At 36.2% G+C, this 23,056-nt stretch overlaps 1 protein-coding gene across 3 annotated transcripts in view; it reads left to right on the forward strand.

Moving 5' to 3' along the window:
* The first annotated feature begins 1,295 nt into the window (after nt 1-1,295).
* Nucleotides 1,296-23,056, forward strand: part of LOC103981937 (uncharacterized) — a 34,882-nt gene continuing 13,121 nt past the window's right edge. For 2 of the 3 annotated variants that reach the window (XM_009398707.3, XM_065172071.1), the window contains exons 1-18: nt 1,296-1,539; nt 2,353-2,440; nt 6,751-6,859; nt 6,936-7,034; nt 10,312-10,354; nt 11,507-11,578; nt 11,670-11,765; nt 11,975-12,220; nt 12,310-12,493; nt 14,768-14,879; nt 14,952-15,038; nt 15,143-15,281; nt 15,640-15,727; nt 15,876-15,938; nt 16,090-16,199; nt 18,013-18,117; nt 18,796-18,869; nt 19,592-19,667. In XM_009398707.3, the coding sequence (XP_009396982.2) occupies nt 1,453-1,539; nt 2,353-2,440; nt 6,751-6,859; nt 6,936-7,034; nt 10,312-10,354; nt 11,507-11,578; nt 11,670-11,765; nt 11,975-12,220; nt 12,310-12,493; nt 14,768-14,879; nt 14,952-15,038; nt 15,143-15,281; nt 15,640-15,727; nt 15,876-15,938; nt 16,090-16,199; nt 18,013-18,117; nt 18,796-18,869; nt 19,592-19,667 (1,878 nt within the window). In that variant the 5' untranslated portion in view covers nt 1,296-1,452. Of the gene's footprint in view, nt 1,540-2,352; nt 2,441-6,750; nt 6,860-6,935; nt 7,035-9,961; nt 10,062-10,311; nt 10,355-11,506; nt 11,579-11,669; nt 11,766-11,974; nt 12,221-12,309; nt 12,494-14,767; nt 14,880-14,951; nt 15,039-15,142; nt 15,282-15,639; nt 15,728-15,875; nt 15,939-16,089; nt 16,200-18,012; nt 18,118-18,795; nt 18,870-19,591; nt 19,668-23,056 lie in introns of those variants that run through there. The other variant, XM_009398709.3, reaches the window with a different exon arrangement.

A 23,056-nucleotide genomic window follows, 5' to 3' on the forward strand; every position in this document is an offset into this window, starting at 1 on the left:
CTTGGTAAGTTGGGCAAGTTGAGAGAGATAGGGCGCAATAGTTGGAACAACTCTTAGTTAAAATATGCACTTGTTAGACTAAGGTACGAAAGGCTTTGGCAAGTTGAATAGGTTGTATGGGTAAAGGGCTCAGATCGATTGACACCCCCTGTTATCATTGGTTCGAGATTATTGAGATTATGAGATTTAGTAAGGGAGCATTCGAGATTAGTAGACTCCATCCAATTGGGTTCGAGGGATTCAGGTCCTTGATATTCATTCGAGATGGATCCGTGAGGTTTCCTTGAGATATACTAGTTGCTCTCCTAGTGCCAGTATGTTAGAGCAGATTTTAGTTATCTGAATTGAAGATGACTCACATTTAACATAGTTCTCCGTTGAGCCAATCTCAAGATGAAACTATCTGAGTTGGACATTCAAACCTTGCAAAAACTACATCCAGAGTGCCTAGAGTGTGGGTTGTTTTGCAAATAACGGAAGCATAAGAATTGATCGTAACCGCTCTTCACTAATGTTGAGTCATTGCACTTGTCTATTATACCGGTCATAGTGGTCAAAAACCAGTGCTGGATCATTATGCTTGTTCATGATGCTATTTATGCAATAATGGGTTCACGATCGTACTCGCTTTCCAGTTAACACTTACAAGATACAATTACATGAGGGTTAGGTGATGATGAAAAGTCGCTTAAATAACTCTCAAATATCGATTAGGTGGCTCGATCGAGGTGTCAAACGCATAGCAGTGTTGGCACGTAGTGTTGATGAATCAACTACGTCACTTTTACCATAGCATCACCAAAACCTAATGATACATCAATATATATATGGAATAACATAGTCTTAAATGTATATATAGAATAATAAAACTTTATTTTTCAGAAATTTTTATATCATAAAAAATTTTCTATACTTGAATTTTTCCAAGAACATTGACCAAAAATATAAAAAAATATTTACCAACGTAATAAAGTCACTCCATGGACTTGGTGGATGGTTATCATATTATTAATAAGAAATACATCGGGGAAGACAAACTCTAACGATCCACTTCAAAAAATATATCGATACCACTAAACCCTTTAATGAGCAAATAAATATATATCCCATTTGTAAACACCTCAAAAATAATCCCATTTGTAACTCAAATCTGTTTCATCGAATAATGTAGATATATTTTATCTTAGAAAAATAAAGCGACAGATTAGATGGCATTCTGGTGATTTTGGCGCAACCGTGTTTGCCTTCAGGTGCTGTGCTCATCGCCTGTACTCGAGTATAAATTCCACCCACCGCTTGGCAAGCCGCCCCATTGGGTTTCTATCTCCCCGTTTCTCTCTCGGTCTCGACCTTGTCGCTCGCAGACCGAGAGCTCCCGGAACCCTAGGGAAGAGACGAGTAGGAAGAGGAGGAGGAGCAGCAGGAGGAGGTGAAGTGGAAGAAGAAGAGGAGATGCAGGGATTTCCAGGACCCCTGCCTGATCTGGCCCAACTCCAGTCCACCATGGTCGCAATCGAGCGAGCCTGCTCCTTGATCCAGGTCTCCTCTCCGCGCCGCGCCCACATGCATATCCCTATGATTTGCCTTGCATCTGCATGGTTCTCAGATTTCTTATTTGCCCTTGGGATCTCGCATTTGAGGTGTCAGTGTTCTTGTTGCTTGCTGGATTAGTATTTGATCTGATCGTCCATCAATTTTTTTCACCAGAAGAGCGATCGTTCCATGTTGATGTGGTTTTTGCTCTCTCTTCTTTATTGTCAGATTTCACTATCTATTGTCTTAACTTTTGGTTCATCTTTACAGTTTCTTTTCTTTTTTATTAACTATGCTCTCTACTGTTGTCCTTTTCTTTCTATGCTCTCCTTTTCTTTCTGTTGTATTTTGAAAAAAATTGGCGATTCTTCTCTTTTTTTTCTTGATGAATCTTTTAATCAAATTAAGAGACAGAGGCACCCCGCGCTCTGCAAACAATGCAAATTTTGCTGTCATACTCGTTTCAGTCTAATAAGGTAGCATTCTTTACAGGTAATGAGCTGCTGTTAGCTCTAACACCTTAAGTAATTACCAGGAGGCAAGTTAGGTGGTGTGCATTATTTATCTGATTATCTCCTAATGAGCTGTGTTGGGCCTATGAGTCTCTCGATGCAGTACCTTTTACTTGTAACTACAAGCATCTCGATATCAGTTGTTAACAATAAAAAAATGTATTGGGCATTCTTATTCTTTTCTGCATCAGTTGTGGTTGATATGCTTCTTTATTTTACTTTTTGGGGCCTCTAATTGATGGCCTTGCATAGCAAGTTGATGTATTGAACTTGTTTTATCTAATGTCTAGTTTCTCTGTACGTGTAGATGCACATGAATCCAGCTGAAGCAGAGAAAATTATTAATCCACTGCGGCAATCTTCCATGCCATACCAGACATGCCGATTCATTCTTGGTATGTTGCCCATTATTTTTATAGTCAAGTTTCATGGTCAGATCCTATATCGTGGTTAGAGCTCATCGAGTGATTTTAAAATTGTCATGGAGTTTGATGTATACAAACCTCATTCTAACTTCTAGGTATTACTGTTTCATGGCACAAGAGCATCCTGATGTGCTTTTTGTCTCACCCCTCCTGTGCCAGCCAACATTGACAAAAACTGAGATTGGCCATGTGTTAACATGGTCGACATGGCTTAGCATTGGATGGCATGGTCCAACATTGCTTGACACAACTTGGTAGTTCCTATAAAGTTAACATTATGCAGTTCATGCACATTGTTGCTTTTATCATGTCTGTGAAGGTCATATTGGAGGCTGAAAGAGTCTTTGTGAAGATGTATTTCTCATCTTGTTTGTAGACCTAAGTTTTGGAAATCCTCATTGATACATGCTGGGTTTTTAAATCTATTTCATCATTTTGCAACTAAGATGCAGACCTTTTGTATTCATAGTTGTTAATTTCATGATTTTATATCAGTCTTTAATCTGTACCTTACTTTTAGTCTATCATCTAGTGTATTTAACAAAATCATGAGATTTCGAAAGATGCTTGATGAATGTAGAACGAGTTTTTTAGTGTCAATTTACAAGAATATGGGAGACATACAAAATTATTCAAATTATAGAGGAATTAAAGTCATGAGCTATACTATGAAACTTTGGGAAAGAAATTATTGAAGTAAGATAAGGCTTGAACAAATATATATGAAAATCAATTTGGTTTTATGCTTATAAGATCAACCATAGAAGTTATTCATTTATTAAGACAATTAATGGAAAAGTATAAGGTGAAAAAGCAATATTTGTATATGGTTTTTATTGACTTAGAGAAACCTTATTATAGGGTTCCTAGAGATTTATCATGGTGAGTTTTAGAAAGGAAATGTGTATTCACTAATGAGATTAATATTATTAAGGATAAGTATGATAATGTAGCTACTAGTGTTAGAACTGTAGGGAGTGTGTCCAGTAAGTTTCCTATTAGTATAGGATTACATCAGGTTTCCGCATTATGTCCCAACTTTTTGATAATTGATAAACTTACTAGTCATTTATATGATAAACCTCTATGCTGTATATTATTTGTTGATGATATTGTCATAGTTGATGAGAGCCTAAGTGAATTAATCATAAACTTGAGCTGTAGAGGCAATTCTTAGAAACTAAATGTTTTAGATTAAGTAAGACTAAAACTAAATGTATGAGATACAATTTTAGTAATTCTAGGAATAGGTAGGAGAATATAGTTAAGTTGGATGAACAAAAAGTTTTTTTAAGTAAAAGCTTTAGGTATTTTGGATCAATTATTCAATAAGATGGAGAGATCGATAAAGATTTTATTTATACAGTAAAAACAAGATGGTTAAAATGGTGAGGGGCATCAGGAGTCTTGTGTGATCATGGGATACCTTTGAGAGAAAAAATTATAAGACAGTTGTGAGACCAACAATGTTTTATGGATCTGAGTGTTAGGTAGTTAAGAAATAATATATACAAAAAGTCTGTGTTGTCGAGATGAGAATATTAAGATGAATATATGGAGTTACTAGGAAAGATTATAAAAAAAATATTTTTATTCATGAAGAACTAGGTATCGTTTCAATAGAGAATAAGATGAGAGAAAATTGTTTAAAATGGTACGAGCATGTACTTATGAGACATTCGGATGTGATAGTCAGAAAAGATAAGATAATTAATATTAGTGGTATGAGGAGTGGCAGAGGAAGATCTAAAAAGACCTTAATAGAAACTATAAGTAAATATTTAAGGACTCTAAATTTAACTAAACATATGACTTTTTTCAGATCTTAGTGGTGCTAAAAGTTCCATGTAACAGACCTTAAATAGTTGGGACTTTTGGTTTTGTTGCTATTGTTGTTATCTATCTCACTAAAGTTGATTGTTTTATAACTTATTGTTGACACCACAAATGATATGCATAATGGTCTACATGTACTTGTCTATTTTTGATTGATTCTTCAATTTGTCATTTGTATTATACTTCTAATATGATGCATGTTCTAATAATAACTAGCTTCTTATTTTTGCTTATTAGAGGATAACATCCATGACATGATTATTTTCAGACAAGAATAATAGATTGTAGTACTTGTTCTTGCTTGATGAATTCTGTTTGTATAGAAAGGCCAATAATACAAACAAGAAGTTTGTTAATGTGCATTTACTAGATCTCATAACCATTTGAATATTGGCCAATTACATATGGAGTTCATTATGTATTTTATATTAAGTCCTTGGACTGATTGAAGATCAAACATATGATACTCAAGTTTAGTCTGACATCATATGGGAGAATATTTGAATAGTTTGTAAGGTTAGAAGAGTCTACTGCTAACTTGGATTTAAGCATTCTGGGCCAATCGTTTCAGCCTATCAAGTTAGCAGCTCACTCAAGGTTTCAAGTTCTGGATTGCAAATCATACCATTTCCTGGCTAGATTGGCTGGTGCACATGGCATACTAACATATGATAGGTTGGCATATACCTGGGAATCTGGGATACATACCAAAGATAGAGGCAGAGAAGAAAGGAGGAGGAGGAGGAGAGGGAGAAGGATAAGTAGAGGAGTAGGAGTGGAGGATAATGGAGGAGAAATGTTTGCTCTTATTGTTAGTGAATCGCTTGTTGACAGCTCAACATCAGGGTTGTGCATCCATGTCTCATTCTATATGTATAGGTCGTGCAACTTTCAAAAGGTGAAAATAAGGAAAAATTCCATCTGGATTCAATGCATAGGTGCATGTGAACTGTGAAGGCAGGATGCCTTGTGTGTATATATATGGGCTGGCAGATTTATGGGTACCTGAGCAGCATGGCTTTGCAAGGGACATGCAAGACATGATGTAACTTCTCATGTATCATATTGACATCAGTTCTTTACATGCTCAGCAGGCAATGTGACTCTACTTGAAATCAAGGTCAAGTAATACAGGATCATCGTTATAGCATCTTTGGGACTTCTTGAGAGCACATGTTAGTGCATGCTGAGATTACAATTTCGTTGAGGATGATCTTTTAAGCTGGTCACTAACCTGCTAAATGTTCAAAAAAGAACAAGAAAATACCATAATTTTGAAGGAAAATAGTCATTTATAAGAATCACACTGATACATGCATGGCACTGTTGTTCATCATGTGTTTATTAGATATTCAAGTCTGGTTGAATATAGTGGCAATTTCTGGTTGGAATTATCTCATATCTAAAATCTTTAGGGAATCAAAAAAACTTTTCTTATAAAAGGGTAGCTTAGTGCATGAGGAACTGTTTCTAGGACTTGAACTGTGGACATCTAGGTCATTAACAGTGGTGTCAAGCCTCGCTCTCAATTATATCCTATGTTGCTCAATTTTTAGGAGTTAATGCGTTTTTCTCAAGGTATAATGGAGTCTCATGTACAGCATATTTGGGAAATTTAATGCAATATTGTAGCATGTTGTCTATTTCGAGTACCAGACTCGTCCCACTCCATGGTCAGATAACTACAGATCCTGTCCGTCACAATTTATCAACACACAGTATGTTAGAACATATTGCAGTACTGAGTGTTGGGAGAAGGAAGAGGAAGGAGGAGGAAGAGGAAGGAAGAAGAGGAGGAGAAGAGGATTTCCCCAAAAAGAGGTCGATGGTGCACGACGGGTGGTGAGTGGATAACTAGTAGCGGATGATGGACAATGGATGATGTTGGGCATGGTGCTCCAGGTGATGGAGAAGAGGGCTCGCAAAATTGCAAGTCCCAGTTGAATCAGCATTTTAACTAAAGATATGTATTTTTTAGTTGGACCTGACTGAACCACCTAAAATGTGGGTGGTCTGTGTGAGCCGGTAAAATTGCAAACCATATGCAAGAGGAAGAGTGACTAACATATACATAACAAGGAAAAGAGAAGAAACAAACAAGGTCCCTTTAGTACTTCCTGCTTCTTGAGAATGATTGAGAGTATTTCAGAGAACTAGTTAACCCTGCTTTAGATAGATAAATTTCCTTTGTTTATGGATGTACAGAGCCTTTAAAACAGTGACAAATATGTGTTTCCCTAAAAGATGGATGTTTAGATAGATGTTTTGCTATTTTATGTCCGCTTTCATATTCTAGATTGTTTCTTGAAGTATTATTCTAACATCTCTCTGCAATTATATGAAATGCTGATTTTTGTGATGCTGGTTCTGATATTGATTTTTAAGTTGTTATTATTTGCTTGTTTTTTATTTTAAGTATTGATGCTTCTCCTTGTACCCCTCAGAAAATTCTGAGGTGCCTAATGCAAGGTTTCAAGCTGCTGGAGCTATTGGTGATGCTGCAATAAGGGAGTGGGGGATGCTTACAAATGAGAATAGAAAAAGCTTGATACTGTATGCTCCATACTTTGCAGATTTAACTGAACCATTTATTTTGCTCATTATACGATAGACAATGTGGCCATTACAGATTTTGCCTACACTATGTTATGGAACATGCAAGTGCTGCTGATGCCTATGTGCAACTAAAGGTTTCAGCAGTTGCAGCTCAGTTGGTAAAACGAGGCTGGTAAGTATTAATGAAATACATTGCATTTAATTTGAAGTTGTGCAAGTTTTAATAAATTGTTTGGCAGGCTGCAATAGATTGTTGAAACATTGGATTCTAGGAATCATGTTGCCTTCTACGTATTGTTTTTCAAAGGAATGATATGTATATTATGTCACATTGAAGTTTATAAACATTAGAAGTGAGAAAATATGACTTTTCATGTTAATATGATGGATAAAGAATCATCTAACTGGCCTTAGGTAAGATTGCTTCTATCTGCTATAAATATTGAAGATTAAAAACAAAAAAAAATTAAATAGTGAATAATAACCCTTGTTCTAAACAAGCTCATGTACCCACAAAAAAACAATGAGTCTTGTTTCTGCTTCTATGCCATTTCGGAAATTCAAAAGGCATCAAATAATCCATCCGACCTAGGCCAAGGCAATAGAGAGGAGAGGAGAACAAACGTGTGAGGCAAAAGAGAATGAAAGCATTGGAACATTATTGAACTCCTTGTCGACAACTTTCTACCGGGGGTTGTCTGCACACTTGCTACGGTAGTCAATGGTGGTTTAATGGAACAACCCATCCATCTAATACGTTCAAGGCTTTTTATTCTTATTGAACCTAAATCCCAGGCACAATGTCTCTTTTATTTTTACTGTAATTCAAACCATCCAATTCCAGATTGAGTTTGCTACTGTATAACATCAATATTACTTTGGAATATGAATGGTGTGGATGAATATTTTTAACTATATATTATTCATATAGGATCTTAACACTTGGTAACAAGGTTTGCAATTTCGGTTCGTACTGGTGTACCGACCAATAGTCGGTACGATATATACCAAGGCGTACCAACGGTATGCCTAAAAAAATAAAAACTAGCTCTAGAAATATCTAAAAAATAGAAAAAAGTTATATTAGGGTTTTAAAATTGGAAATAAATATACATTTAATATAATTTTTGCAAAAATAATCTAAATTAGGAAAGAATAGTGACATATATCTTTTTCGGGCTTTGAAGAGTAGCTTTGTGGTATGTGTCGGATCATCCTTCCATTAATATTGAATCATCTATAAAGAAATGATTTGAATTGTTAGATTTTTTTAAACAACTTAAACTTTAAGATTCAAATGAATTGAGTAATCGATCGATGAATATACTTGGTTCTATCACAAAAAAAAAAAAAAAAACAGGGCTCAATAGGCAATGGATCAGGATCCTCGATTCTTTGTATTTGTATATTAATTTGATATATTTGTCGGACCCAATCTTAAAATTGATCCCACGACATACTATACTGATACATCGTATGCCATTGGTGTTTCGTCGCCCAACTTGGTTTTTACCAATGGTACAGCTAATGCTACTACCTTTCCCTTTTCCTTTGCTTTTGGACGCTGGGCGGACGAATGTGCTAATGCTACTAGTTCCTCGAGCAGTCTGACTTGATATTGTCCGGCTCCTTCCACTACGTTCTGACCGAGAAGGATCTTTCTCTTAATCCTTCCAAATTTGATCCAATCCACAAATCATAACTTTGTTGAGTTTAGAAGAGTGAATATGTGAGAATGAGAGAGAGATGTGAGTGAGGATGAGATTGAGAGAGTTAAAGAGATTAAGAGAGTGATATAAGTTGAAGGAGGGGGGAGGAAAAGGTTTGAAAACCCTTTCCTATGGTTCAAACGGTCAATTTGACCATTTGAAATAGGGCGATCTTAGCCCTTGATTGATAATAGTCGAAATATGACTGTTACTGATCGATATAGGTCGTTAACGGTCGGATTTCAATCGGTCACGCCCGATACAGACCCCGTATCCCCTGATACGGGGTTAGGTTATGGTACTGCTCAGTAGAGGGCACTTCGCGTATCGATCCCTTGTTGGACTGGTATGTACCGTTAGTATCGAGCATGGTATGAAATTTTGAATGGTACCGGTCCGACGGCATACTGGTACGCGGACCGCCCGCTACCGGACGGAACATGCTACAGTGCTACACTGTAGCAGTGCTACAGTGCTACAGTAGAGGAAGAAATATATAAAATCGCTCGGTACGTCCTGGTGTACCGCTCGGTACATGGTACCACCCCGAGCCAACCTCGAAACACCGGTACGGTACGGTATTGCATACCTTGGTATCAAGTGATATGGGTCGGTACGATGAACCCTGGTTGGCAACAGTGTAAGTCCTCTCTGACTTTTTTTTCTAGGAAATTGTTTCCCTAATTAGGTAGTCCAACAAGGGCCATTGCCATCATCAAATGTAAATGGACAAATCATACTTAGAAGTTAGAACCCTTATTACAATTAGAGAGATTTCTCGATCCTGACCAAGGATCACTTCTCGAGGAACTAATGGGGAAAAGTAAACAATAAGAAATAGAAAAATGAAACATAGTAAATAACAACATATAAAAGGTATGCAGTAAAGATACTAAATGGTTGTTCTTTTGATACTCAAGAAAATAACATCTATGCTACATAATATTAGGTATAATGTTCTATATGTAAAGTTGTAAACGTATATTTTAAATTGGATTAAATATTAGTAAAATAAATTATATCAAAAAACAAATAAATGTATGTGATAAGTAGAATGAGTAAACTATGAAATTAAAATTTGTAAAAAATTAAAATTTAGATAATTATCTTAAAAACACTAGGTGTGCTTTAAAATTCAGGACATTAGATCAGCTAATCAAAACATAAATGGTAGTTTTAAATGGCTTAGAAATATCTTTGTACACCTCATGCAATTCACTTATGACTCTATTTTCAGCTGATAGAATAGTGCTTGTGTGCATGTCATGCTAGTCGCCTTAAATGACCAAAGAAAACTATTAGAAACAATATAAAGATATTTGATGGGTTTTAGCTTGGCTGCTATTACTCTGCCCAACATAATTGCTCAAGAAAGCTTAATGATGCAACAGAAAGAGATTTGAAGGCTCTCAGCATGACTGGTGATATTGTGCTTAAGATGCTCTTTAGAGTGTCTTGATGGGGAGATCCATGTAGCAGATACCAAAGAGGTGGGACATAATGACTTATTGTAAGCATCACATATGGTTTCTTCTCTTTGACCTTCTTGTGTGGAGAAAAGATCATAATAAATTTATAAATTTTTATACTATATTGGACATGATGCCTTGTTCACTTGGTTGCATGTATATTTTCCCAACCTTTTGGGTTTTCTGCAATTTGATGAGGTGTGGCACCTTGAACTTGCATCTTATTGCATCAACATAGATTTTGAACCATTGATATGTCTTTTCCTTGTAGGTTTGATTTTATTGAAGCTGAAAAAATTGGTATTCTTATAGAGGTATGGAATATGGACTACAAATTTATGGATAGTGCTTCATTCATGTACTTTAGTTTGTGGTTGTCATTTAGACCTTATCAACAACAATAATAACAAAACCATAAGTCCCAACTATTTGGGATTGGTTACATGGATCTTTTGCTGTTATTGAGATATGTAAAAAATCATATGTTTAGTTAAGTTTATAATATTTAAATCTTTATTTATAATTTTTATTAAAGTCTTTTTAAATCTTCCTCTACCTCTCCCTAGACCAGTGAAATCGGTTAAGATCTATGTTCATGAGATCTGACATAGTTTTACGCTGCTTGTTAGTGGCTTAATGCAACCTTTCACTTTTTTTCATTCGGGCTTGGGACTGGCATTGGCGGTGTTCCATTTAGAGCTTATCATACCATAATATCATTTCTATAAGTTAGACTTTCAAAGCCAGAAGATGGAGCTTTTCAAGTTATAATGTTTTGGTTCATGCTTTGTAAGTGAGGTTTTTGTATAATTTTTTCTTAATCTTGATCAACTTTGTAAATTATGACATAATGATCATGAACCTATGCATTTCTTTGCATGTGCCAGGTATCTTAGGATTTTTTTTGGACTTGGCAGTGGAGTAAAATCGTTTAGCAAAGTTTTTTTTACTTTATTATATTTGCAATCTATCTTGGCGTTGATTAAGATGAAATTAATTTGTATAATTGTAGATGAAGATTCTAAAACAGGCTAATGATGGGTTGCAGAAAATTGTGAATGGTCAATACTATCACCATCAGCATTCAAGAACATTGGAAGACCTCACTTAGTGTCTTAGTTTAATGCAATAAACATGGTCACTCCTTTTCCAAGTTTTGGATGGTAACAACTAACAACAAACTCAACTCATTTGATTGTCAAACCGAGATCAATTTAATTGTATTTTTAAGTGACTTGTTGGAGGTCTGATAAGTTTTAAGTTGTCATGTTTGAGAAGGTAAGTGGAAATTGTCATTTCTATTAAAGAAAAAGGACATCTCATTTTCAATTGTTTGCCTTGCATCTTGAAGGAACTTGCTTCATGTTCTAGTCATGCAATTTAAAATCTGTGAAATGGTCCTACTTATTCCAAGAAATAATTTTGTTTAATTTTTCATTTAAGAATCTTATTATTTGCATTTTCAGGTGAAGCAAGCCATTCTGGGTTTTCATGGTTCAGATATGCAGTCTGCAGGCATTAGTTTTCTGGAGTCCTTGGTATCCATCATTAGAATTGCATTTTGTATTGAGCTCAATATGTAGCTAATTGGTTCTTCAGTTTATTTAGTCTAAAGTTCTTCTAATACAGGTGTCAGAATTTTCACCTGGAACCTCGACTGGTATGGGTCTTCCGAAAGACTACCATGAACAATGCCATTCATCTATGGAATTGAATTATCTGAAGGTCTTATTTTAAATTTTCTTTTATCAAGTTATATGGTTATCTGTGTACATACATGTGTCATGCTGTTCCTGGTGTGAACTTGTATGATCTTACCTTGCATATGCTTTTTTGATGTTCCATGAATTATAACCTTTTGTAAGGCACTTTTTTTTGTTCCTTCCTTTTTCCCATTAGAGTTGTAATCGTGTTGACATTTGTCTCCTTTGTAGGAGTTCTATTGTTGGGCAAAATCTGCTGCATTAAATGTGGCCGATAAGATTGTGAGCTGTTATGCAAATATATCTGAAGAGAAAGTTTGTTCCCGAGCGCTTCGTTTTATGTTTCAGGTCTTGAACTGGAACTTCAAGAGCAGTCCCAGTGCTCTAGATAATTCAAGCAGTAAATCAAATTCAGGGTCATTTGGAATTAGGCCTGACATGGGGCTGTTAAAAAAGTTTGAACGTTCATTGGTGGAGGTAGCAGAGTTCTTTTACTTATCCAAATTCACTGAAACTAGTTCATGTAGTTACCCAACTTGCTAAACTTGTCTTGTACTATTTTTTAGCCAGGGCCCTTATGGCATGATGCTCTATTATCAAGTGGACATATGCTGTGGCTCTTGAACTTCTATGCAATAGTTCGCCAGAAACATTCATCTGATATGTTATGGTTTGATTCTCCGCTGGCAGTCTCTGCTAGACAACTAATAGTACAATTATGCTCCTTGACAGGGACGATATTTCCTTCTGGTAATACATTCACAAGCTACTTAGTCTATTAATCTTTATTTAATCATATAATTGATTAAATTCGTGATTAAGATAGTGCTAGTTATTTTCTAGTCCTTTAAGATTATTGCTAGATTGTCTGGTAAAGAGACTATGAAAAATGTCATGTTAAAAGGACTTAATGCTAGCAGACTATTCGACGGGGATGGCTCCCACAATATTTCCCTCTGTAGGGAACTCTAGGCATCCTCCTTTATGGACACTATATTTCAGTTTTAAAGTTAGTTGTTTTCATGATTGGAAGCCATCTCCGGTTTTTATAGCATTACAATTATGGTAGTTTTAGCTGAATTCGAGATCTATGATATTTTAGTTCTGTTCTAATCTCATGAACAGAATTTTAACACTTGTGGTCGAAGGGACTTCATCTCTCATGTTGTGGTCCCATATTTCATTAAGTTAATCTTCATGTTATTTATGTCATAACAAAAGAGTGATCTGAGTATAAGTTGTATGGGAGATATTAAGTTCATCATCATAAGTAATGAACCTTCATTACGAAAGAACCCATGCAAAAAATGAACATATTCTATCTTTTTGAAGTTACAACTTCCAATTTTCTCCGACTCATTTCATGTCTCAGCTACACTAGATTGAATACATTGTTTTGTGTATTTCATATTTCAAGCTACAATGCATGATTGGTCTTATGGGTGTGGCGCAAAATTTACCTTCAGGTTAGCTGGCTATTGCACTTACCCAACTAAAACTATCATAATTGCTTTATGCATAAGTGCAAAAAATGTTATGTATATTACAAAGGTAGAAACTAGAGAAGTGGAAGTGAATTACATAAGTGCAACTAAAGATTCAAGTTTCGATCCAAGACCAGTTCAAGTCTGATATGTATTGGCATACCAACATAGGGTACGTTGGCGTACTCATTTGCACTAACCAAAGAGAGAGGAGGAAAAGGAGGTGGAGGAATAAGTGAAGTGGTGGAGAGGAGGAGGAGGAGATAGATTTATCAAAGATGGAGGAAGAAGCACCGATGATGACATAGCAGGCGGCAGTGGCGAGGCAACACATGACATGTCAAGGGAGATTTAAGAGAGAGAGAGAGAGAGAGAGAGAGAGCAGCATGGGAGGAAGGCAAAGTAGAGAAAAAAAAAGATAGCTATTCTTGACAAAAAAAATGATAGGACTACCACCTGTACCCTCAATTTTAACTTTACAAATCGGGTGGTACACCTGGAATGACAGGGTTTCCAGGTACACCTGATTTTGAACAATCATGCTGGTTCTTGATCAGACCGGTAAATACTATCATATGAACTGGTTTGACCTCGTTTTTTTTTTTGAAAAATTAGGAACACTTCATATGTGGAGCACTTAAATGACTGGCAGCCAGGACTTAAAAAGATTTTTTTTATAAATTTTCGTGACATGAACTCTTTTTTTAAATTATTAACTTATGCATTAGTCACTTCATAGAATCGGTGTGGCTTATGGACAATTAATTGTTCTCATATTCTAAAATGCGGCTGTGCTAGCTGTTGGCAAGCACCTACATAAGATGGTTTGCAGTCTTATGGCACACGTTTTAGAGGGCCCAAGGCAGCTCCACTGTCTGATATTTTCATAACTCAAAATAAAAATGATAAAGGCCCTTTTGATTTGTTATAAAAGAAAATAGAACAAAGCAGTTTTGTAACATTTATAATTATTATTATGATTTTCCTTTCTCTATGCTCATTTTCCGTAGATGAACAAATAAAAGAAAGAGGGATGACTATGCATACTTGTATTATATGTTGCAAGTCATGATAACTTAGGATGTGAATGATACTGTATTGGATATACTGTTTCTTTTGTATGTCTATGATCATAACTTCAAATGCTATATTATTATGTTTAAAAAGAAAACAGCATGGTTAACTTTGTGGTGAACTTATTGATGTGATCTTTGTTGCAATAATTTATTTCCCTTGTTGATGAACATATTGCTGGATTCTTTGTTACAATACTTCATTTCCCTTTTAATGATATAACTTGTGATTTTATGCTAGTGGCCCTCAACCAGACTATTGTTGCCCACAATTTGCCATTTACCATGAATGCCCCATGCCACAATTTGCCATTTACCATGAATGCCACCTGTGCATGAGATGTGCTATTTATGATGTTGATCCATAAATTTTTAAGTAGAAGATGATTTATTTTTGTTGTTATTGTTGTTAAGTCATCATTATTCTGGTTATAATTTTGGGAATCTAATATTTTTGTTGTATCTAGATGACGGGGAGATGCATATTAAGCATCTAACACAGATTCTATCAGCTGTTATCGAATGGGTTGAGCCTCCTAACATTATATCAGGCGCATTACGTAGTGGACGAAGTGAAAGGTCCATATGTTTGCTTGGTTTTCTAGACAGTTTGAAATCCATTCTTTTTCTAACATAGTTCATGTTGCTCAGTGAGATGCTTGATGGTTTTCATGCATTGCTCTCGATGGCAACCTTGACTAGTACTATGCTTTTTGATAATCTCCTTAGGTCTTTAAGGTCAGTGGTTGATACTTTGCTATTTTTCTTCTCCAGAGTTACTCCATGTGTAAAATCTCGTTTAACGCAGTTGTATCTCACCTATCTCCTATATTTGTTTTCAGACCTTTTGGCACCATTCACCTATTGGCCACCTTGACATGTGAAGTAGTTCAGACTTATGTGATTAAAAATGATGACGAGCAAACATGGAGTTCGGAAGCTCTTGATATTATGTTAGAGATATGGACTGTCATTCTTGGGGTATTTCCTAAATTCCACTGATACTTTCTGATTTGCAGGATAGGAACATCCTGGTGATTATGCATGGTTCTCATGTTACATGCCTGCTATAAGTTTTGTGCATGCTGATCGATTGTTTCTTGTGCTCTTTGGGATAAGGAGATTCTGACAGTTCTTTCTCTGTCCTGTCTGTCTGTCTGTCTCTCTCTCTCTCTCTCTTTTTGTATGTGTATATATTATATATAATATGATGGACCATTGTCTGTTTTCTATTATATCATATTAGAGGTTAAGATTTTTTCCATTGAAAACATTGGTTATTGTTTGTTTTATTTCTTTATTATTCTAGGATTCAAGTGTTTGTTAATTTTGTCTGCAGCGATCAGGTAATGATATGAAAATTTCAGCTGAAGGTATATCTTCAGCATCAAATCTGTTTAGTACTATTGTGGAGTCACATCTGAAAGGTATTACATTTGAATTGCTACTTACCATTTTTTGCTGTGTATCAGAATTTTAGTTGTGTTCCCTGTTTATTTATAAATTGATTTCTTGTATTAGTAAATCTTTTACAGGTTATCTTGTGTAATTATTCTTGTCATTTCGTTTGTGTAGCTGCTGCTGAATCTGCATTTGAAGATGATAGTGAAGCTGACTATTTTCATGTCTCCGTCTCAAGTATGAATGTTTTTATCTATATGTAGATATGTGTAATTGTTGCATATAGTCAAGTCATCCCAATTGCTTATAGATGTCATTTCCATTCTCCTTTTTCACATTGTTTTTTCTTTAAAATTTATTCTCTATACTGCCCTCTTTATTATTGTAGGACGAGATGAAACATTGTATGCATATGCTCTTATTGCACGAGCTGCTGTTGAAACCACTGTTCCTTTTCTCACAAGACTATTTTCAGAACGCTTTGCTCTTCTCAGTCAGGTGCTTGATTTATCTCTGATCTTCATTGTATTTAGTTTTTTTCCATAACATATTTAATATTTTTTACTTGAAAATTTTCTCGATATTCTCCTGATTGGTTATCTCCTAGTATTTGATCCTCGTTTTTCATCTGAGTCTTGCTTTGAAGAATTGCCTTGAGTTTTATTATGTTTGCTCATACAAGTTCTATACCCTGCTGCAGGATGCATTATGTTCTTTTGAGTTCATGACACAATTTTTATTTATGTGGTTTTTTTGAAGCAGCTGGAATTATTGTTTCAGTGGACCTCTTAAATCTTAATAACTTTCAGTTCAGTTAAATATGTTAGCTTATCCATTTTGTATATATACGATATGATAGACTATCAGCTTATTCAAAGCACTTGGTTCTGAAAACCTTTTTCTTCACTTTTGTAATATGCATAAGATGTTATTTACAGAGGCTTGTTTTGTGTTTTTCATAAAGCCATTGTATTCTATGGATCTCAATAAGCAGAGATCATATTGTAACTCCCATCGAATGTTCAGGATCTTAGTTTATTACGTATGTTAAATATGCTGATTGCAAAATTTTAGCTTGATCAACCTTCTCAAATTGAAACTATTACAGTAAGTCTGTAACAGTCCCAATTGTTTATTACAATTTTGGGTTAATATTTGACTATACAATTTTTTTTAATTTTCTAAGGTATGGACGGTATTTATCTGACAACTTACTGGTTTTTGGACTGTACACCTGGCCTATACTGTCTGGTATGCTCGGTACAGGCTCTGTACCAAGCAAATTTTTTTCTTTTTATTTTTTTCAAAAATCGATACATACTGATGTATAAAATGATGGGGCACTGGAATGGTACCAATTCGAGCCATGAAATTGCAAGCCTTGCACTGATATAGTCTAGTGAAGGGTTCTCAATTTCAATGTATCGGGTGGTACGCACCGGTCCGAGAGGATACCGGTATGTGGATCGTCCTCTACTGAGCGATACTAATGTTTTGATCGGTACCAAGGCATACAAAGCGGTACTAAGGTGTACTGACTAGTATCGAGGCATACTGACCGGTATTGTTCCGGATTTCGACTGTTATCAAGGTGTATCGGTTAGTATGCCCTGGCGTGGTAGGTGAAGGTATTTTTAAGGTTTTAGGGTGTACCGTCGGTACGCCTTAGTGTACCGATGGTACATATCGATATGTACCGTACCGAGCAGAGCTTGGTATACCGGTATCCGATATTCAAAACCCTGGTCTAGTGTAGTCCAGAAAGACGAAAAGAACATAATTTTTGTTATCTCTATCAATGACAGATTCATCAATTGGCAGATTTTTATGATCTGATAGTTATTATGAATATAACTAAGCAAAATAGCCTTCCACTAGATGGTAATTTGAGATGTTTTGGCTTTGATTGTTTTGATGCTGTTAATATACCAAATAAGTGGTTGGTACTGAATAGTACAACTACAAATCAGATAGCGCTAACCTGGTGAATTTGCTTACCCGTGCCCAGTATTTGTTTATATGTTGTTATAGTTTCTTTTATGCTAGTTAGCCATGCGCAGTGTTTGTTTATATGCTTGATTTGCACTATGCTGTTATAATTAACCAAGAAATAGTTTGCCCTTTTTTGCTTTGATCTTTCTCCTTAAATGAGTTTTGATGTTTAATGCTTTGACAAAATACTGACGCCAGGCTTCTTATAGCATTTGGTTGACAGATGTGCTCTTGAGCAAGAAACATAATTTAGTTAGCTTATTTTCTTCATATTGAAGATCTTTGTGTTTCTAATTTCCTGTGGAAAAATTGGCAACAGAACAATGAAAGAATGGATCCCACACAAACCTTAGAGGAACTATACTGGCTCCTTTTGATAACTGGGCATGTTCTTACTGATTCAGGCGAGGGAGAAACAGTGCTTGTAAGATCTTTCTCCCATCAATTCTTTATCCTTTTTTGTTAACCTTGTTAACCTTTTGATTATGTAACTTCCAGTCTGTCAGTATGTTACCTCTAGTCTTTATCTTTGATATTGGGATTTTTTTTTCTTTTTTCTATTTTTCTGCCACCCACATATTCAGGGGCTCAAGTCATCTTAAAGTGAATTATATATTATTCTTTGCTATCAGTGTTTTTCTTTCACTGCATCGGAACATTTTTGGAAACTGACTTGTTCGTCATTGCTTCTGGCTTTACAATAAGAATCTATGATGTTCCAAATATTTGGGTAGCTATGTGGATATCTTTCTCCTATCGGCTCTGTATATCAGGAAAGTCCTAGTAAAAATAGAGCAGTCAAATTGTTCTGTTGTCATTTCTATTTCTTGATGTTTCCAGGATTAAGCAGAAAATAGTATTTTCTTTTATTCCTAGTTCTTATTGAGAGACATTCTTAGTGGTCGGCATTTACATTAGAAGATGGGAAATCAAGTATGCTGCAGCATTGATTTTAAACTTCCTTTTCAATTGTTTAAAGAATAAGAAAAATAAGTAACTCCAGTGAAGCCATTAGTTTTACTAGGTTCTGTTGTTGCTTTCATTAGTGTAAATATGACTGTTTTCATAAGAATCATATGAACTCTATTGCTATGATGTTTAGGTTCCTGAAGCAATACAAGATGGGTTTTCAGGTGTGACAGAAGAACTACAGCATCCTGTAATTGTTCTTTCCTGGTATAGTTTCTTAATTCCATTCTTTTACTTTAGTTTTTGAATAGTGCAGTAATTTCCTCCATCATAGGTTGAGATCCTCCAAGCAATAATGCCATTAAAGATAAAAGAGTTTACTTAAAAGAACGTACATTGTATTCTCTGAGGTTGACTCAACTCTAGCTTCAGGCTGACACTAATGGAGGTAACACCAACATCATCCCAACAAAACAATTACATAATTAGCTCCATTAGAATTGCCTTTGCCAGGTACTTAGGATACATCACACAACCAATCAGATATATCTTCATAAAAAATTTTAGATCTCCCGTGCTAATTTTCTTTAAAAATTCTCTTTTAGTAAACAAAACAGATACTCTTCACTAGCCCTACAAACCTTAATACTGCAAACTTCTGTTTTAATCATAACATAAAATGTAAATATTCTGCCTTCCGAAAGCTCAAAATGCATGAGAAATGGATCTACATTTCTTGCTGATCAATCAAAGAAGTCAGGATTTTAAAATTTGGTGACTTGAGTTTCATGAACTAAATTGCTCTAATTAATCCTTTGTGCAGATAGATTATAGAGAGTAATTGAATGTGGAAGTGGTTGAGTTATGCCTGTGACCTTGTGCATCAGCTAATCTGCAACATCAATAGCTTTATAGGATGCTTAATGCATTTCTTTTTATCCCATTTACACTTTGTTGCATCCCAAGCACTAATTTTTTTATTAATGCAGGTCCATAATAAGTTTTGCGAAGCAGAGTCTAGATCCAAAAATGAGAAATGCATACTTCAGTCCTCGACTCATGGAGGTAGGTCATGTAGTTAACTTTCAACCAAGGTTCGTAATTTCGTATTGTACGGATGTTTCGAGCTTTGCTCGGTATGGTACGGTATAGGCGTACTGAGTGGTATGCTAGGGTGTGCCGCTCGGTGTGTGTATATATATATATATATATAATATAATATAATATAATATAAAAAAAGGAGACGCACGTTGCCTCGGCGATGTCGCCTCCTTTTCTTATCCTCGTTGCATTAAACGAGGAGAAGACCAGTCTTCTCCTCGTCTGCGTCGTTCGACGAAGGCATTGAAGGCCGCAGACGCTTTCGGCCTTCGGCGAAGACTGCGGCGAAGGTCGTGGGCGTCTCCGGCCTTCGGCGAAGAACACGACGAAGAAGAAGCTGAGTCGTCGCCTCTCAGTTACATTCTGGATCGAGATCGTCGAGGGAGGGCGGTGCTAGATCGGAAAGTGTCGAGGTTCTCCCGATTCTCCCTCTTCTTGGAGTGCCTTTTCCCTCTTCTCCCTCGATGCTTCTTCTTTCCTCCTTGTAGCCAGGCTGATACCGCCTAGTAGCGGGTGGTTCGCGTACTGGTCTGTTGGCGGACCGGTACGTATCGGGCCGGGTAGTATCGTTCGAAATTAAAATCCTTGCTTTCAACTGTTTTATGTGTCAAATCAATGAATATATTCTTCTTGCACCCCAGAAGTTTGAAGGTCCCATATAATTGTTGTTGTTTGAATGTCTACTCATCAAGCTATTTACAGCTTATTATGCCCTATAGCTGGATAATATTTCCATTCTTGACCAAATAAAACTTAGTATTACTGTTTTTAGTCATTGGATTGTAATATCTAGTGGTGCACCATCTTTCTGTTTCTTGGCGGCTGGTCTAGCTTTTGATAGGATAATCAGTGTATGTAGATGTAAGTAATGTGCCTTATATTATGAGCATTGTTTGAAGACTAATTCTGGATGTGGAATTAGTGTTCATAAACTGGAGGTGGGGAGGAGAGAGACATCTGGATGAATCTAGTTCCTTTGGCCTGAGCCAATTTCATGGGAACCATGATTAGCATGGGTGGAATTTTATAGTGTTTTTCTATAGCATATCAGCATTTTTTATTTTCTTCACTATCTTAAAATGATGTCTGCCATTCTGAACAAGCTGTACTATTGTGAAGAAATAAGTTGTTGCTTTCTATTCGCTTATTTACTTGAACTATTTTAAAGGAGAGAACTAGAGTAGAGACCATGTACAATGAGAAAGCCAAGCAAAGGGAATTCTCTTCTTTAAATTTGTCACTGGAATGCTGTGTTGGCATGTCATGAATAGACCTGCCCTTGCTTGTAGTCATCTTTTCATCATCCTTTTAAACTATTAAGCTCTAGGGAGTAATTGTTTATCCATTGCTTTTCTTCACATTTGACCTTTCTGGTAGTTGATATTATCCATCTGAGGAACATTGTAAGGAGATGGAGGAACATATACAATTTATAGCTTTCTTTCTAGATTCATGATTTTGTCTTTTAGCAAGTTCTGCTGAAAGAATTGTTGCATATAGACCTATGTCTTGCATTAGATACCTAAAAAAATGATGGGTCCTTGAGGGCACCATTACTATGTATATTCATCTACTAGCTTCCAAAAGTTGTGAAGAAGGCTTTCAGCTATGTGTTGCCCAGAGGAAAGTAGACCTTGAGAAAATATGTACATCAGCAGCTCAGGGATCTAGGATCCCATGTCAGCGGTGCTGGCAATGGTTTTATCTTATGCTCCACCTCACTTATAGTTAGGCAGCTGGCATACTACATGCCCTCAACATGGTTGGATTGTAGAAATCTGAAATTGCTACTCACACTGGAACGAAATATATTTTGGTCAAATATGACTCAAGTTTCCTTGAAAGATGAAACCTTGTAGGAGCGTACACAAAATAGTTTCTATACTTAAAACAGTTCACAATGAACATTAAGTATGTAGAAGAGCTAAAGAAGTATAGTTGTCATAAGACTCATAACCAACGATCGCCATTTGGCCCAGACCGGTATGAAATGGGCACCAGTCCGAGCACTGACCGATACACGGACCACCTTGGTCCGGTCCACCATTTAAAAGGGAAGTGGGAAACCCTAAATCCCACTTGCATGCCACCTTGCTTCTCATGCGATTGATGCTGCGACTATGACTTCTCATTGCCATGGCCTACGCTTGCCGTGATGGACGCCGCACACTGCCATTCGGCCAATGGTAGACGCTTCTTATGTAGACAACTACCGGTGACCTCCACTTGCTGTGACCTTGCTGCACACTGCCACCCAAGAAATATGCCCTAATCGCTTATCAGGTAATATGTCTCTTCTCCTCTTCCTCCTCTGCCGCTTCCTCTTCTTCCCTCTCTCTTCCTCCTTCCTCTATTGTCCCTTCTTTTTCTCCCTCTTTTTCTTCCTCTTTGAAATACTAATACTTACCGGTGTACCATGTGTCGGTACACTGGTACATCCTGCCCCTACAAATCTGTGAGACGGGTCCGGTACCCGAAATGACAAACCTTGGTCATAACAACATCAAGTTGGAATAATTTTGTTATGTTATATTAGTAGTTTGGTTTCTTATGGTAATAGAAGTATAAGAAAATGAGAAGATGTTTTTTGATGGTTGTCTCACGGTACTAGGTGTCCAGCTGGAACTGAATGAATTAAGCCTTTGCCTAGGCTATGGATGATGTCACAATGAAAAGAACTTTGGCTGCAATTATTATGTGTAACTGAAACAAATTATTGAGCCATAATAAAATTTAAGACTAACATCTAAGTTCTGAAAAACACTTCCTGTGTCTAGTTGTTTGATCTGCCCCAATGGGACTATATTGGCTGAACTGTGTTTAATTTAAATCAATTTATTGGATCAAGCTAATAAATTCAAGGTCCAATTTATGTTGATCTAATTCCATTTGATTTATTGCCAGAAATGGTTTATTGGCTTTTTTACAATGAGTTTTGGATCTGTGCTTGCTTGCACTTTCCTTCCTCGTAGTTTAACTACAACTAACTTATACCCCTTCACCCCATCTTTGATTCACCATTGTGCATATTAGTTCTTGAATGACTTTGGTGCTTACCCATATTGCACTGCAACCACTCTTTCCCTTCTTTACCAAAGTTTGATGGTAACCAATTAGACCGCTGCACTCCACCTCTATCCACAAATGTGGGTGTATGCCGCTCTTTCTTGACCTTGTTGTTGGCCCATGTTGTACCACAGTCATGGTGGTTATCTAGGCTACCCTATTGGGAACTGATGAGGTAGTTGGCATATGCTCTGATTGAAATCAGGATTGGCATTGGCCAGACATGAAATGTCAGTATTGATCAGATTAGTTGGATCATATATTGACCGAAGAAGATATTTAAAATT

The sequence above is a fragment of the Musa acuminata genome, chromosome BXJ1-4, assembly GCF_036884655.1.
Source record: "Musa acuminata AAA Group cultivar baxijiao chromosome BXJ1-4, Cavendish_Baxijiao_AAA, whole genome shotgun sequence".
Taxonomy (NCBI): Eukaryota; Viridiplantae; Streptophyta; class Magnoliopsida; order Zingiberales; family Musaceae; genus Musa; species Musa acuminata.